The 16,882-nt window shown below is 32.9% G+C and overlaps 1 protein-coding gene across 7 annotated transcripts in view; it reads right to left on the bottom strand.

Annotated features, from left to right (window-relative positions):
* Positions 1-16,882, bottom strand: part of PTPRK (protein tyrosine phosphatase receptor type K) — a 484,221-nt gene that overhangs the window by 29,014 nt on the left and 438,325 nt on the right. For 2 of the 7 annotated variants that reach the window (XM_081094207.1, XM_081094208.1), the window contains exons 14-16: positions 13,941-14,079; positions 5,874-6,034; positions 3,670-3,705 (exon numbers count right to left, since the gene is read on the bottom strand). In XM_081094207.1, coding sequence (XP_080950333.1) covers positions 3,670-3,705; positions 5,874-6,034; positions 13,941-14,079 — 336 coding nt within the window. Of the gene's footprint in view, positions 1-3,669; positions 3,706-5,873; positions 6,035-10,896; positions 10,927-12,896; positions 12,939-13,940; positions 14,080-16,882 lie in introns of all 7 variants that reach the window. The other 5 variants (XM_081094209.1, XM_081094210.1, XM_081094205.1 and 2 more) reach the window with 4 other exon arrangements.

The raw sequence follows: 16,882 nt of genomic DNA, 5'->3' as shown, positions 1-16,882 counted from the left end.
TTTATTATTATTGTTGTTGCTTCTATTGCTAATATATTTGGACTCTTCTGGCTACTGTATGAAAGAAACCAGCATATGTCCCTGGGCAAAATATGTAGTAGGCACTTCCTCTGAAATTCTTCCATGGACCATCCAGGCTGGGCTTCACAGCTCCTGCTTTACATTCTCATGGCCTCTTTTTCTACATTCATGTATTTTATCTTTTAATAATTTGTTTACTGGTGTTTTTCTTCACTAAACTCTAAACACTTATAGGCTAGACACAGAGTCATTTTTTAAAATTTATTCCTAGTGCCTGGTATAAAGCAGTCAATAAACATTTCAATGATTGAGTTCGTTAAAACCAGTTGAATCCCTTACCACCCACAGTTAAGTGTAGGCCCCATCCCAATTGTGTTATTAGCTTAAAATGAAAAGAAACTATAAGCATCTTTCTGTCATAACAAGGAAGAAAAAAAAACAAGAACATTTTACCTATGAAGAATAATTATTATTTTAATGACCACAGTTCTAATCATTACAATGAGAAAAAGCATGCTTATATGTATCACATGTAAACTTACCACTTAAAAAAATGTTTTAAGGGGTTGTTACTTTGAAAAGCATTAGACTGCCATGCTCATTAACAGAAGAGAAAGTACACTCTTAGGGGAACTTTTGTTTTTAATGATAATGCATACTGTAGAGAACAATATTTAATTAAACAGTGAAACGTATTTCAAATGCTGGTACATTTGCCTGTTCTATCACCAACTCTACAAATAGGATATGGCAAAAAATGAATTGTTGTCCCCATGATAAACATTTTTTCTTCCTGGAGAAGGAAAAAACAAAACAAAAGAACCCCACAATCAGATTTGTATGCTTCTATAATTTAGCTTGATTGCATTTACTTTACTTTCGCTTATCAGGCTGAATGCGTTTTTTTTTTTTTTCTCATTTACTTCTAAAACACCACAATGCATCAAAAACACCCCTGGTGGATTCTGTTGTGACCTAACCACCCAACTGAATTAATGCCCTTTATTTAGGTTTTGCCCACCCCTCTAGACACAAACATTTTATAGCAAACATAATTCATGAGATTTTCTTCTTCCTATGTGCATAACCTCATCTGATCTATCTTTGCTGAAATATTGCAATTGATAGACTGACAGAGAGAACATATACATCTCTCCAGTAAAGTTAATCAAAAGCTACTGATCTGGGTGCTATTGAGCTCAGGAGGAGACAAGGACAGATAATGTCAGTGAGGCGGAACACAATCACCTAAGCTGCTCTGTGGGCAGCCCCAGCGCTCACATCAGACCTGCTGGAGCAGCAGAACACTGCCCCTGTAAAAGGCTCAGTGAGAAACAGAATTCACCCACATTCTAAATCTTCTGTAATTACGTTCCAGTATGAAATGCCTTTTGTTTTGCATTAAGCTTTAATACAGTAGTACAATGAGCAGCATTCTTTAAAATAATCACATATGAATTATTAATCTCCAAACATTTCCGCCTCATTAAACCACCTCATAATGTGACTAGTAGTGAGAGTACATGTACTAATCATTATCCTTATTACACATTTAAGAATAATAGCTTCAAGTATTTCTTTGATGGAAAGGTTTTCTAGAATTCTTTGCAATACACTTACCAGTTATAGGGACTTTAACCCAAAGAAGCAGTAAAACACAAAAAAACAAATATACGAATTAATACGGAAAGTTTCTAAGCTCTTTTAAAATTAGCAAGTAGATATTAATATCAATCTATTTGAAATGATTTCAAAATTGCTTTGTAAACACAAAATCAGTTGGATGCAAAACAACTGTAAACATCATGACTCCATGAATGATGAAAAACGCAACAAGCCATTTTTACATCTGATACTATTAATGGGAGTTAGCTTTTAAACAACAAATATATATATATATTTTTAAATTAAACAGCCCAACTTTCAAAATGAAATAAAAAGCATAACGGCTGTTTATATGAACGGGTTCGATGGCTCTATTGTGTTAACTCTAGCCTTTCTTAAACATAAATATCCCTTTTCACAGGGAAAGCTATTATAATAACCTTTTAAGCTGTATAGTTTGTAAAAACTCACATATATTATCTCATTTTCTCTTTTACAAAACTATGAAAAAGGTACTGTGGGAATTATTACCTCTTTTACAGATGGGGAAGCAAAGATGAAAGGTACAGTATTTCCATGAGTTTCTATTATGAGTCCACAGGAGGACTGAGAGTTGGACCAAAATCTAAATGTCCTTAAAATATTACTGTAATCACTTTTTAGCATTTAGGCAGCTGAATTTTTTCCAGTGAGTTGTTAATATTTTAATTGAATTTTACTTATTAATTTGATGTTGACAGCCTTCTAAAGTGCTCAACAAAGATGACATTTTCAAAGGCACTTGGTACCTTCACAATGATCAAGATTCCTGACTTCTCACTGATGGTGAGGCTACCCCTTGGGACAAATTCCTCGGTTCACTTCCCTGCCATTATTGGTGTGGACATTCAAGGGAGAGTGCAATCAGCAACAGAGAACACGACTAACAGATTCTTTTACGATATATATTCTTTATATTACAAAATTATAACTTTAAATATTTTAGTGAAAAAGAGGTGTATTTTACTTAACTGAATTAGTGGAACAGTTCCAAAATATTATGAAAAGGTAACCGAATGTTGAATATATGCATAATAAAACATGCATCAAATGTAAGCTAAAGTTTTATGTTCACAAGAAATTTAAATATAAAATATGAAAACTGGTAATGTTTAAGACACATTTTTCTGGTAATTTCTACATTTCTTTGGGTAAATCTTAAATATTAGAAACACTGGGTTAAAAATGATATATAACTTGTGAACATTATAAGCAAGATGGTCATGAATCATTGGTGTGAAATCAGTCAAGGAATAGAGTACAAGTTGAAATGAAACTCATTCTATTCTTAAATCTGTAATTAAATTAAAAATTAATGGCCGAAACCGGTTTGGCTCAGTGGATAGAGTGTCAGCCTGTGGACTGAAAGGTCCCAGGTTCGATTCCGGTCAAGGGCATGTACCTGGGTTGCGGGCACATCCCCAGTAGGAGATGTGCAGGAGGCAGCTGATCGATGTTTCTCTCATCGGTGTTTCTAACTATCTCTCTCCCTTCCTCTCTGTAAAAAATCAATAAAATATATTAAAAAAATTAATGTAATTTTACATCTGAAAAGGACTTATTTATCACTCATAAGACCAGTTGTCTTAGATGTTATATAGTAACTATAAAATTAGGAGGATTTGGAAAATCCCTTCCCATCAGATACATTTTTACATATAAAGAAATTACTCAGGTAGCACTGGTCCCTGTGCATTTTGGTTCATTCTACTAACCTGCTTAAATAAACATAATCTTATATTAGGCGCCATTGTACTTTTGCTGCAAATCTAATGGAACCAAAAATTAGCAAATACATTGCTTTAGAAAAGTACGCCTTACAAATCTGAAATCCACTAGATCTGACTGGATTTACCACAGTTGTTCTCTTTGATAAGATGATGACTATATATTTTAAATCAAGTTGCTTTCTGCACTGTGAATGATTACTCTGTTGACAAAGTTATAACCCATGCAAAGAGGTGTGATCCATGCAAAAATGATGATAAAGAATTAGGGCCTCACCTAACACAGCGGTCGGCACAAGTGGATCATTGGGCACTGTATAGGAAAACAAAGCTCATGAAGGAACATATTGCCCTAAAGTTGTTCCCTTTAAAATAGAGTTATGTTTTCTTAAGAAATATCATTATTAAATTTTCTTTGGTTACTATAACCTGCAAAAGTAAAATTCTCTTTCAGTTTGGGTTATTGCAAAACACCAAGAGAGAAAGGTGCATCTATAATTATAGTTCAGTACTCAGTTTAATTTAAAAAGCAAGGCATATTCAATTTGACATTATAAAGTTTCTAAGATTAGGGGGGAATCCCATGTATTTTAGATCTAGCAAGTGCAAGTTACTTTGAGAAACAATTATCTCATATTCATTCCAAGTATTTTTTTTTTTTTTAGTTAACTGTGGGAAATATATTTAATCATTTCTCTAAGTTCATAGGTGGGTATTTATAGTTACACTGCTGAATTCAACCTTTCTAATAAGATAGGCAAAAGATAGAAAAGTTGGGGGAACAAAAATGTTTTCAAATCCTTAATGGGTTAACTATTAAATCAAATTGTTAGAGAGATGGTACATCTATATTTTCGGGAAAATTTACTTACAACAATATTTTATGTTATTCTCTGTCAATTGTCTTATAGTGAAATAAAGATAAAGTAGATTAAAAAAGGCCCTATATCGATTAAAATTAAATTCCAAAATGACTATAGCATTTCTAACTTGTTTGGTTAGATACATATCAAGGAAAATGATGGGCTGCATTTAGGGCTAATAATGTCTGAGAATTTTCACCTACTTGAACATTACAGAAAAAAAAACCCTTCCCTTTCTGAAAAGACCTAAATGCATACAAACTACAAACACTTTATTTTCTCTATTATTACTACAACATATGCTTATAATATGTATAAGAAATAATAGTTTTATTGTCTATTCTTCCCTTATACAGATGTTTTTCAAATTGAGGTAAGCAAACCTCTGGGATCTGTGGACGAATGCACCTGCGTATACAAGACCTAGGATAAACATGATTTGCCTTCCTCAAGCATCAATTTACTTGAGGATTTAAAGAAATAGTTAGATAATTTAACTTAAGTTTAAGTAACAAACAGCGCTATAGAAAAAAAAATATAAAATTCATTGGAAATCTGAAGATAAACTAATATTAATTGTGAGGCAATTATTCAAATCATTTGCCATTAAACAGCACTTCAGTGGAAATATCTTAAAAGTCCTGCCTTCATAGATCAACATTAGGAAATCTTAATATGGATGGAGGGGTGGATAAGGTGGTAGACAGATGAATGGCTGAATTGGTGGATGGATTTCACCATTCCCTGCCAAAGCCCCTATTCAAGTAAACTTTTGAACTTCACACCAGATACTGAAAAGCATGTAGATTCCTCTTTCCCCCAGCTAACTATATATATATATATATATATATATATATATATATATATATATACACACTTCATTAATTTCAGAGAGGAAGGGAGAGGCAGAGAGAGATAGAAACATCAATGATGAGAGAGGATCATCAATCAGCTTTCTCCTGCACATCCTCCCACCAGGGATCAAGCCTACAACTCAGGCATGTGCCCTGACTGAGAATCAAACCATGACCTTCTGGTTCATGGGTTGATGCCCAATCACTGAGCCACACCAGCTGGGCTCAGTTAACTTTTTGTTACTAAAATTTTCCAGAAGTATATAGAATATTTTAATAGAATAATTTTATCAGTGCAAATTATCTGCAGAAAGAATATGATGTTTCTTATCTCACAAAGAATTTTATCTTGCACAAAGGAAGACAAATGGAAAAATAACTATAAATCTGACATAAACTCATTTTATATAGGCAATCAAGTATATTAAAGCAATGACAAATGATTTGGTCTGAGTAGTATATATGAATATATATTATAATGATATAGTAATAATATTCATGCAGTTTGACATTAAAGTGAATCTACTATCAAGAATGAAAATAAGTTCTTATGAATTCCATAATATTCTCTATCGCTTTTTTATCTTTCTAGCTGTTTCTTCCATTTCTTTTCCTTATTATCTCTCACTATTCAAAAGACAATGTGTTGACTGCAGAGTTCACTAAACAGCTTCAAAAATCATTTATGAAAATTTTAATGTTGACGGCAGAGTGCACTAAAAAACAGCTTTAAAAATCATTTGTGAAAAATTTAAAGAACTTACATCTTGGACTAAAATTATGTTGGTCCATGAAGGTGATGGAGAGAGGATCTTCCGCGTGCAGAGTGCTCTGATCTGCATAGCTTCGGTCCATAGCATTCACCATGTGAGTCATCTCCTGTCGGGTGTTCCCCAGAGCATCCTTGCGCTTTTTAGCGAGCTTGCTGCCAAGGCAAATACAAAAAGGAAACCTTAGTGTGAAGCTTGAAGGAGAGCTGACACCAGCAGTATGTAGTTCAGGAAAGCCCAAGGATAAGGATATAGATGTGGTTTAGAAATAATTTAGGTCATAATTTCGGGAATTAAGTTCCACACTCAAACAATATATTTTGGTTGCTATGAAACCAGTTTATTTGTCATTTGAGTGTTTCAACATTCAAGCTGTCAACCCAAACCTCTTATTTCTTATATTTTATCACTAAAATAAAGTATTATAAAATATAACTACACTTTATAACAACCATATGTGAATACTTCCTTATTAGAGCTAGTCAAGAAAAATCTAAGCTAAAGCTAAATTTTGGTATTCCTCCTGGGTGATTAATTCTTTTGTCAACTGTTAGAAGTTCTTCCGAGGAATAACATGACTACTTTTTAAAGTTTATTTTGCTATACTCATCCAATTAAAATAAACAAAGCAATCCCATTCTTCATTTTCTGTTTTATTATTCAGTAAAATGCAACATGTGTAGCATTAACATATTTACCAATTTATTTATAACATTAACCCAAAACTAAATTGGAGACTTGTAAAATCAACCACAGCTAAATATAATGCAAATACACAGGAAAATATGAAAAAGTTATATACTATATGAAAAAGTAGATGCATTACACAAATGATTATAATCCTGAATTATAGACATGGTCAAATCCTAAAAGCTTGTTTTAGAATCACATGGCCGAGTATCCACTATAGAAATGCCTTATAAAGTCAGTGGGACAAATGACTTTGGGGACTTGGAAAATAGAAGAGTTAGACTTTTCAGCTATTCAAAAACTGAAATCTTTATCTTAATATCAAATATATGAAATACCTTATGATTCTTTGTGACCATTACACATGAAACATGTAATAAAAACATTAAGGGTATACAAAATGTTTACATCACATTAAAAGGGCGATTTAGATGATATAAATAAAGGCACTCTAAAAGCCTGTAGTAGGCAGATTATGTTTCTAAATTTATGGCAGCAGTTTATGTCGCCTCTGAAATATTCTTTAGTTGTTTTAAGAATACCATTTCTCAGCTAGATTATTAGCTAGGATATATTCTTCCGATTTCCATTAGTATCTTTACTAGAGAAAATATGCTACCAACACTTTATTTAAAGGCTCACATAATAGTTGTATTTATGCCCCCCAGAGTTTCCTTTCAAAATTCAATCTAGCAATTCAAGAGCTACTCCTGAATAGAATACTCCCCCCCTCCTCCTGAAAATTATAATACTTAACCTCAGGGAGTTTTTACCCAACATACCCACCATATGAACACAGCAGATCTGACACCTAAATAAGACAGTCGGAAACTAAGCTTTAGGGATTGAAGGAGCACTTTTAAAAATAAATTATAATAATAATGATAATGACAGTGCTAGTAGTAAGAAAACAATGGCGAAAGTATAATAAGAACTAGCACCACCACCAACAGCATTATTACCACTAACTACACCATCACAACCACTACCACCACCACCATTGCCACCACCACCATTATTAGCAATATTTGCTCTATTCATTGAAAAGTCATTATCTCTTTTTTTCTAGGCGAGGCAGTAAAATCCCCATAGTAGCCTTCTTACAGGTTTCAGATAGGGACTGTGAATGAGTGCTGCTGCAGGGGGAAGACAATGGCCTGAAGTGTGGGGACTGTGGAGACCTGGAGAGCAGCTTAGGGGCAACTTATCTAGGTGACTATTGGCATCTGATCCCAGTGTTAAGCTTCTGATTTTTAAATTACATTTAAGGAGAAGTAATGAATCTGAACATTCATATTAAATTTCCTGACTTTTTTCAAGTGCTTTTATTGTTTGAAACAGTGTATGAAGCAAATTAAGTATTAGCAGATCGTATTTTGGTCTATAGACGTCACTTTCCAAACTTACCTCTTTGATGTTATGTTATTTGTTCATTGACCCTACAAGGTTCTTTTACCTCTAATTTCTGGTTAATTTGCATTGTGTCTCACCTCAACAGGCAGGCTTCTAAGACTAATTCCAACAACCTGTTTCAGATTAGGTTTCCGTGCTGGGTGAGTTTGTAGCACCATGTTTTCTGCCTCTAATAACACTCATTACATATCATTGCAAGGGTCCTATTCTTTTCCTCACTGTGTGTTCCACAAAGGGAAGAACCATCTGTATATTCCTAGCACTTAGAGCAGTGTCTGGCACATAGCAAGCACTCAAATAAAATATTTGTTGAATGAATGAATAGGCCTGTGATATTCTTCACACTTTTCATTTGCTAATTCCGTTAATTCTCAGATCAACCTACTGAAAAAGGCATGAGAGTTCTAACTGTAAAGATGAGTTTATTGAGGCTCAGACAAGTTAAATAACTTGCCCAAGGTTATTTATCTAGTAAGCAGTGAAAAATGACCTGGTTTCAAGGCCTATACTCTTAACTATCTCCAGTTGCTGACATCATTAAATGACCCATTACAAGTGTACTATAATGTAAGGCATCTACTTACTCTAGGAGTGAAACATTAATTGTTACAATGGGAATGCAGCACAAATGTTTTGCCATTTAAAACTTTTGAAACAGCAAAAAAAAAAAAAAAGATAGTTTAAAAAATAACTTCCAGTCTTTGCTGGGCAAGAAGAAATAATAAATTTGTTCCTCCAAAAATTTAAGAGATTGAATTGATAAATATAACACAACGTGGAATATGGATTAAAAAGTTAAACTTTTGAGGATGGACAGTTCAAAGCAAATAGAAAAGGCATGTTTGGACTTTGAGGCTTTACTTTAAAATATATATGTTTCATGATTAAGAAAAATATTAAGCAATGAATTTGTCAAATTCATGGCAGGTACAAGTTTTCATAGCTATGAGGGATCTTTACTTTTCAGAGTCACAAACCTTTGTTAGTCGTCAAATTACAGGGGACTAAAACCTTTGTTAGTATCTGCCAACCAAGCATTATCAGTTTGGTTCTACTACCTTAATGCTTACAATAACTCTATGAGGTAGGCCTTAATTCAGGTTCTTACAAACAAATAAAAACATCACAGTTAAGTGTTTTGATCAAGAACTGAGCGTTCCTATGATGATGTCAATGCATGTTAGCTCAAAGATTGCATCCGGTTAACTTTTAAATTCCAATCAATTTATTTCTACTTTTATTTTTAAAAATCTTTAAAATTTTAAAGATTAGCTTCACTAGTTACGTTGGAGCAGCTTTTAAAGGCATATCTCTGTGACATTCTTTCTAATTATGATTCATAATGCCAATAGCCACAAATATTACAATAACAGCATCATAATCTACTACCAAGTCTAGAATCCTGGGATATTATCCATCCACTAAAAAGACAATCCCATTCTAACACTATCAACATATAGATAGTTAAGGGGAAGCTTATTGGCATTCTCATAATTAAATACTTATTGATTTCTGTATGCTTGATGCTTTGTCTCCACTGAGCAACAAGTATATATAATGTGCACTTCAGGGCAGTAAACTATTCTGAAACTACTTGAGTTTGACAGATGTGCAAACGACTTTCATCATCAAAGCATTCAACAGCATAAATATCCGCAGGTGGATATATGGGTGGGCTATAAAGAGGAAAAGTGCTCCATCATTGTATGAAATGGTACAGTTAATTACCTTTGGCTTCATCCAACATGATTTAACAAGGATATTATGACCCATCAGAATAAGCTAGGAGCACTGTTAGTTTTCACCTGCTTGGGTAGCAGATTTTTTATAATATTTTAAACAAAATTCTGTTATAGTCATTGAGACTCAACAAATTTTGTTGTTAAGCTAGATTAAATTTACCTAATGAAATAAATAGTGGGGGATACATGCCCTCAAACATGCGTAATCACAGTCCTTAAGCCTAAAAGGTGGTGGACCAAATAGTGAACAAGCAATGTCCAGAAACACTTGGTTGTATTGTTCCTTTGGATTGGCTGTGTATCCTGGCATCTAAAGTAGCAAATTGAAAATAAGTAGAAAAATAGAGTGGATAATACTCTCCATCCTTATCCAACTATCATTCTATACCTAATTATAGGATGAGCTAAGACTTTGGAAGAGAAAAGGAGATTTGTGACACGTACGTATGTTTTGTGTAGGTGGAAGGGGCTTTTCCCCACCTTGGTCTTGTTTTTAAAAAATAATAATCTTACTTATGTTAAAATAAACAATAACGTTTTTTCTCTAAATTGTTTTCTATTTATTTGTCACTAAAGCATTATGCATTTACCCATTTGTTTTTGCAAGAGTATACTGACAGCCTAGATGGCCAGACCAAAGTTGTTCATTTGGAAGTTATAACCCATCATGGATTCCTGGAAATGTGGAGACAGATGTTTTCACTATCAGTCCTGATGTGATTTGCATCCTGGGAAGCCACTTTTGATTGTTCTTCTATGAATCCATCACTTGGGTCATTTTGTTAAATATAACAGTGTTACATAAAGATAGTGATTCGTGAGTTACAACCACTACCTCTGCCAGATGAGAGAGGTCTCATATTGATAAGGTACAGGTTTGACGTAAGTAAATAAATGATGTTTTAGGCTGTAGACTAAAGCTACTTATGGAAAACTGAAAATTTAAAATAAAGGTAGCTGAACATACAGAAATACAATATCCCTTTTTAAAAAGATTAACAAAATAAGTTAATAGGTACACTTTATAGTTTTAGAGTCCAGAAAAACATTTTTTGAAATGTCACCAAAATTGCAAACATCTTGTTTTTTTTTTTGTGTGTGTGTTTTTTTTCAAAAAGGGATACTGCATCTTTAACACATGTAAAGTCGTATATCACCCATTTTCTACTTACAGGTAGTAGGAGTAAGAATAGTAGCTCCTCCTGGCAAGCAAATCACAGACAGTGGAAAAAGAGAAGCAATGGTGAATGAAAAGCGTGACTCCGTCACATTCAATAAAGCAGAAAAATGTGCGTTAAAAATAAAATGAAATAAAATAAAATTCATGTATTTTTTTGGTTTGCATTTCAATTTGCTCATGCATTGGTTAGATATCTTTTGCCATGCAATTAGACAGATATGCAATAGAAAAATAAAATTTAAAATACATAATTTTGGAAAAAAATAACATGCTGACATTTCTTTTATAGCCAAAAAAATTGAAAGATTAAATGGATTGTGTATCTTCAACATGCAGTTAAGCACATCCTCCATTATCATCTAAATGTCATGAAAGATGGAACAGCTGTTTATAGAACTTGTACACTGAATTGATTATTATTCTTTAGATACAAAATATAAAGATCTATTATGTTAATATAGAATATATGCAGAATGAGACCTAAATTTTTGTAAATAAGTCATTATATCTTAATGGTACACAGGTACATACATATATTAAGTGAATATACATATGCACCAAACAATATACACAAAATATGTCTACAGTAGATGTATGTGAAGATGATATCATACACAAACATTTACTGTATTGAAACATAATTTCAAATTTATGTTTAGAATTATTAAAGCATCCATGCTGTGCATTTAAAATATAATACATAACCAATGAAGTAATGGCATACATTTGGAAATAATTCAACAGCAATTAAATTAAAAAATGGCATTGCGTTTTGAAAGATGCAATATCCCTTTTCTCAGCCTAAAAACTTACTTTATGTATACCCTTAGCTGTAGAATTTCACTAAATTGAATTCCAAACCATTTCTTCACACAACCAAACATACACAGAATATTTTCAACAAGAGAAGTATACCTATATATATTATTATTCCCAGTGAGGGATAAAATCTTGAGAAACCTAGTCATTTCCCATAAAAATAAAGATTAAAGGCTAAAATAATTTGCCTTTTCATTATTTTTATAATAAATTTGTGTATTATGTGAGTACCTATGTTATACACTAAAATTATTTCCCTAAGTTTGATACTATCCAATATTGTTATCATATCTATGATTTTGTTTATGTATAATAAACATATTTTTTATTAAATCATACAGGATACATGTGTGACACAAAATTGAGTAAAAGTCATTATAAAGTTGGATGAGTAAGATATTCAATTAATTTAGTTATAATGTTATATATTGGAAGGTAACATATTTAAGTATGTAACTTTGTGTATAAAATTATAACCTTTACTAATCATGGAGGTGATGAGGCAGAAAAATAAAAGCCCTAGCATACTCTCTACCAAAAAGCAATCAATTAAAGTATAACTGTGAAAACTCCAACATTAAACATTTTACTTGAGGCCCATTTATCTAACCATTTAAAATATGAACCAGCAAAGAATTTGCTACATTATGCAATTTTAGCGAGTTGTCAGAGCATATACACCCCCCTCCCGCAATCATGCTTCGGGACTGTTTTGGCATACTTTATTAGACTTATGTTTCAAATGTTTTTGTTATTTCTAAAATAGAAGGCCATGAATAAGAAAGACCCTAATAACAAATAAAACTGATTATTTCACCCAATTTTAACTAGGCGAGGACATAATCTGAAGCTATTTTCTTGCTCCCATGTCCAATCTGAAGTGACTGGAATAATTTCAGCTGAGGAGCAAAGTTGAATAACTTTCTAAATTGTTTAGTGTAGTCAACCCTCCAAGTACAACTTTACTCTAAGTAGAGACATAGGATCTGGAGGTTATATTCAAAAAGTGTATTGATCTTGCCTGGCAAATTTGTATTACTAAAATACTTCAACCTTTCTGACTCAAATAGGATGTCTTTTCCAACCACATAGGTAGACAACAGCAAGAAGAGAAAACACTACTGGGGAAAGCACGTATGTCGCTAACTTAACACAAAACACTGGAATGCATACCTAATGTTTCTAATGCAGATGTGTCTTCTCCAACATATATATCTCCAGGGAATAATTGTAAAGAGGCAATGCATTAAAATAAACTCTGATGGAATTATTAAACATGCAGTATGAGTCATATCTATATTGGTAATGATCTATTTTGAGTATAAAATACTAATCATCATAGAATATTATATGACTTAATGTTATCAACATCATTTATTATATTACTTAATTTACAAATTACAAACACTTTTACATACAACACTATTTTAGGGCTATATTCTGCATGTTAAGATGTTTTTAAGTCCTTCCCAATTGTAGATTTATCTAACACATATGATTGGAAGAATTGGGGATTTGTATTAGTTTCTGAGACAATGCCTGACAAATGACATATAATAAAATGAAAAAAAGTTTAAGTTATAAAAACTGCATACTTTGAAATGTTTTTCAGCAGGAGTAGACTTTAACCTCCAGACTAGAGTTCATTTTAAATTCTAGTGGGTCCTAATATCTTCCTATAATTCCAGAAGATATTAGTTGATACAGTACAAAAGACTAATGATCAATTTTTAAAAACTTGACTTTTCATATTAAAGTGCTCAAATAGTCAGTGAATATTTAATACACAACTTCACAAATAATGTTTATATTCTTCTCATACCTTATTTATAGCCAATATGTACAAAAATAGAGTACAAAATAATTCATAGACCATAATCCAAGCTTTATGATAAATCCTTATTTCATTATTCTTAATAACACTAGAAGTACAAGATAAATTAACATCTCAAGTATCTTTGCATTTGATAAATTTTAATTCATACATTAATATCAATGTTAATGTGACAAAAAGTAGATATTTATATCTGAAATTAAACTGCAAATAACCAATACAAATTTATTTTTGAAGTATGAGGAATAGACTCATGCTGACATGGTAAAAATGCAATTCTTCTAAATTCAATCCTCTAATTTAAAAAGGTCAAGGAAACAAAAAAATACTTGAAATCTAGTGACATAGATAAGTGAGTGGGACAGAACAAACTGAGGCCTTACCTCTTTTTTACAATCAATACGACAACTAGGAGGAGGAGGATGAACACCAAAATTCCAGCACTAATTCCTGCTATTTTCACCACTCTGTCTGTCTGCTTTGCCGGGTCTGGAATCACTTCTGGTTCTTCTGTTGCTGCTGCTAAATGAACCAAAAAAAATAAGTTACTAAAAACAGCTAATTATCACAGAAAGGAAACTGCACAACTATTACAAAAAGGTGACTTATTTCATTTACTTGAATGAAAATAACCTGAAAATATAAATACAGAAGGGTGCTAAACTATACAGCATGAGAGAGTTAGGGTCAAGCTAAGGGGAAAGCTTTCTGAATAGGGGTTTACAAAAAAACCAAAAAAAACCAAAAATCTGGAGACAACTATCAAAGGGAATAGTGAACGATTTTTCTCCAAATGTCCAAAAGTGAGAAGGGGTCAGATTTAAAGCTTTATTTAGCGAACCCTCTCCACTCCAGTGCAGGGTGCTGAGCTTGGGCCTCTAAGGTAGAGTCGGTGGCACTTGTCTGGGACACAAGTGGTTAAGCTAAATAAGTGCCTCGTCTAACTGCTGGAGGTGTGAGTTTATAATGTGCTGTATAAAATTTGAAGCAAACAGTTGGTTTGGGGCACAAAAATAATAAGAAAAGTAAAACAGGCACATCAAGAAATATTTCACATTTTCCTAACAAATAAAACCCAGATAACAAACTCGGAAAACAGAAATCTGAAAAGATAAATCTTTAACAAAAATTTTTTTTTTTTTGTAGAACTTCACTTCCTTTCTTTCTGGAAGCCACCACCATCCCCTATATATACACACATATTAAAATTATAATCTTTAATTTATAAGCTCCAGTAAACCTCTGAAGACATTTTCCTTTTTACCTCATTTACCCATTTTTATGTACATTTTACATGTAAAAATTGAGGCTTAGAGAGATGACGATAGATGACCAGGTGCTCAAGAACAGAGAAAAACCTAACATCTATCACCCAAACCAGCCGTCTCAGTGTTCCCACCCACGGACTCCCCTGATGAGGACGGTGTGACAGGAGCACAGGGGATTCTGAGGGTTCAGCACATGTGGGAAACTGCCTTAAAGCCCTCATCGCAGTGTCAAGGATAATGGCTAAATGAACAAACAAATAAATAAACCTAACCTCACCGCTTTCCAATGAATAATTTTCCAATTCCCCTTTTAAAATAATCCATTTTTTCTAGAACACTGTCCTTTCTTATTTTTAAAAAATATATTTTTATTGATTTCAGAGAGGAAGGGAGAGAGACAGAGATAGAAACATCAATGATGAGAGAGAATCATTGATTGGCTGCCTTCTGCATGCTCCCCCCTGGGTATCGAGCCCACAACCCAGGCACGTGCCCTTGACTGGAATCGAACCCAGGACCTTTCAGTCCGCAGGCAGGTGCTCTATCCACTGAGCCAAACCAGCTAGTCCGTCCTTTCTTCTTTAGCGCCTTTGTCCTGCCTTATTTACCCACCCCCTCCTCTTTTAACCCAAGTTCTGCACATCTAAATACCTGCTTCAGTTTTCCAACCAGCCAGTTTCACTCAGAAGGGGACTGACACAAGTCTGCTTCTAACTTTTTAATTTTTTCAGGTAGGAAAAAAGAACTAATGCATATAATACTTTCATGCATTTCATAATGATAATTTAAATTTCATAAAATGGTAATTTAAAATGAAATATAGTTTGGAAAAAAAAGTTTAGAGAGAATGGTCAACTTTGCAAAAACAATTCATTATCACTCTCTTCATTTATCTTATTTCAACTGGATCGGATAAAGCATCACAAGGACCAGTATTTGGTAACTATTACTCTCAAATAGGAAAAGCGAGTTTTCATCCTGTTTCTTCTAGTCAGCAAGTTGCCAACTTGACACTTTGCACATATGAGGGCTTCAGGGAATTTCCAGTCTCATTAATTACGAAGAGAGGTAGTTCAGTTTACCACATTTCAAGCTACACATTACAGTTCAATTCATCAAACATGTATTCTATATATTGGAGATCTCTTTTCCCAAGAGCAACTTTAGAAATATACAGATGACGTATTATAGAATTGTACACCTGAAACATATATAATTTTATTAACCAATGTCACCCCAATAAAGTCAGTAAAAATAAAAAAAAATATACACATATAATGAAGAGAGGAAATATAATTTAAAGTTGCATATGAAGCTACAAAGAATATTGCTGGTAATTCTCAAAATGGATTGATTTGATACAGTTACCACTTCAAATAGAAAGGGAGACTGAATGTCTGATATAGATATTTCTAGAAAAAATTTCAGTGTAGGCAATAAATCCTCATTATTCACTAACTAAACCTTATTCTCATCAGGTCCTTTGTTAGCTGTGGCTTTCAGAGAGTAATGATAATATTCCCTTTGTGATTTCTTGGCATACTCACAGAATTAAATGTTTCTGACACCCTTTAAAAGATCAGTTCTTGTTCAATGAGGTAAATACATTTTTAATATGCCACTGTAGTTCAATAAAACACATGGTGCTATGGGATACATTTCTAAAGATATTATTATGTAAGTAGCACGTTTTCATAGGAATCTTCAGAACTAGTAAACCTAACCAGAAGCAAACAATCTTCATAATATTAACAGGTGCAAACACAAAATATCATCATGAAGTATGAACAGCCAACCTTAATATTAGCTTGGTTTAGCGATTAAGTAACCAAATTGACATGAAGGTGATGATGGGTAAACACTTCCAAATTCAAAGGCTGAAAAATATTTTTTAAAGTCTTATTAAATAATATAGATTTGCTAATGAATAAATTTAAAAATATTTCCAGGATTGAAAAGCCAAATCTAAAAGTAAAATGATACTGATAACCTCGAAATTGTATTCAGGGCATAAGACTTTCATAATCTATTATGCAAAACAGTGTTACTACTTTAAA

This window comes from Myotis nattereri (assembly GCF_964212035.1).
Source record: "Myotis nattereri genome assembly, chromosome: 6".
NCBI lineage: Eukaryota > Metazoa > Chordata > Mammalia > Chiroptera > Vespertilionidae > Myotis > Myotis nattereri.
This window is presented reverse-complemented; position numbering and strand designations above follow the sequence as displayed.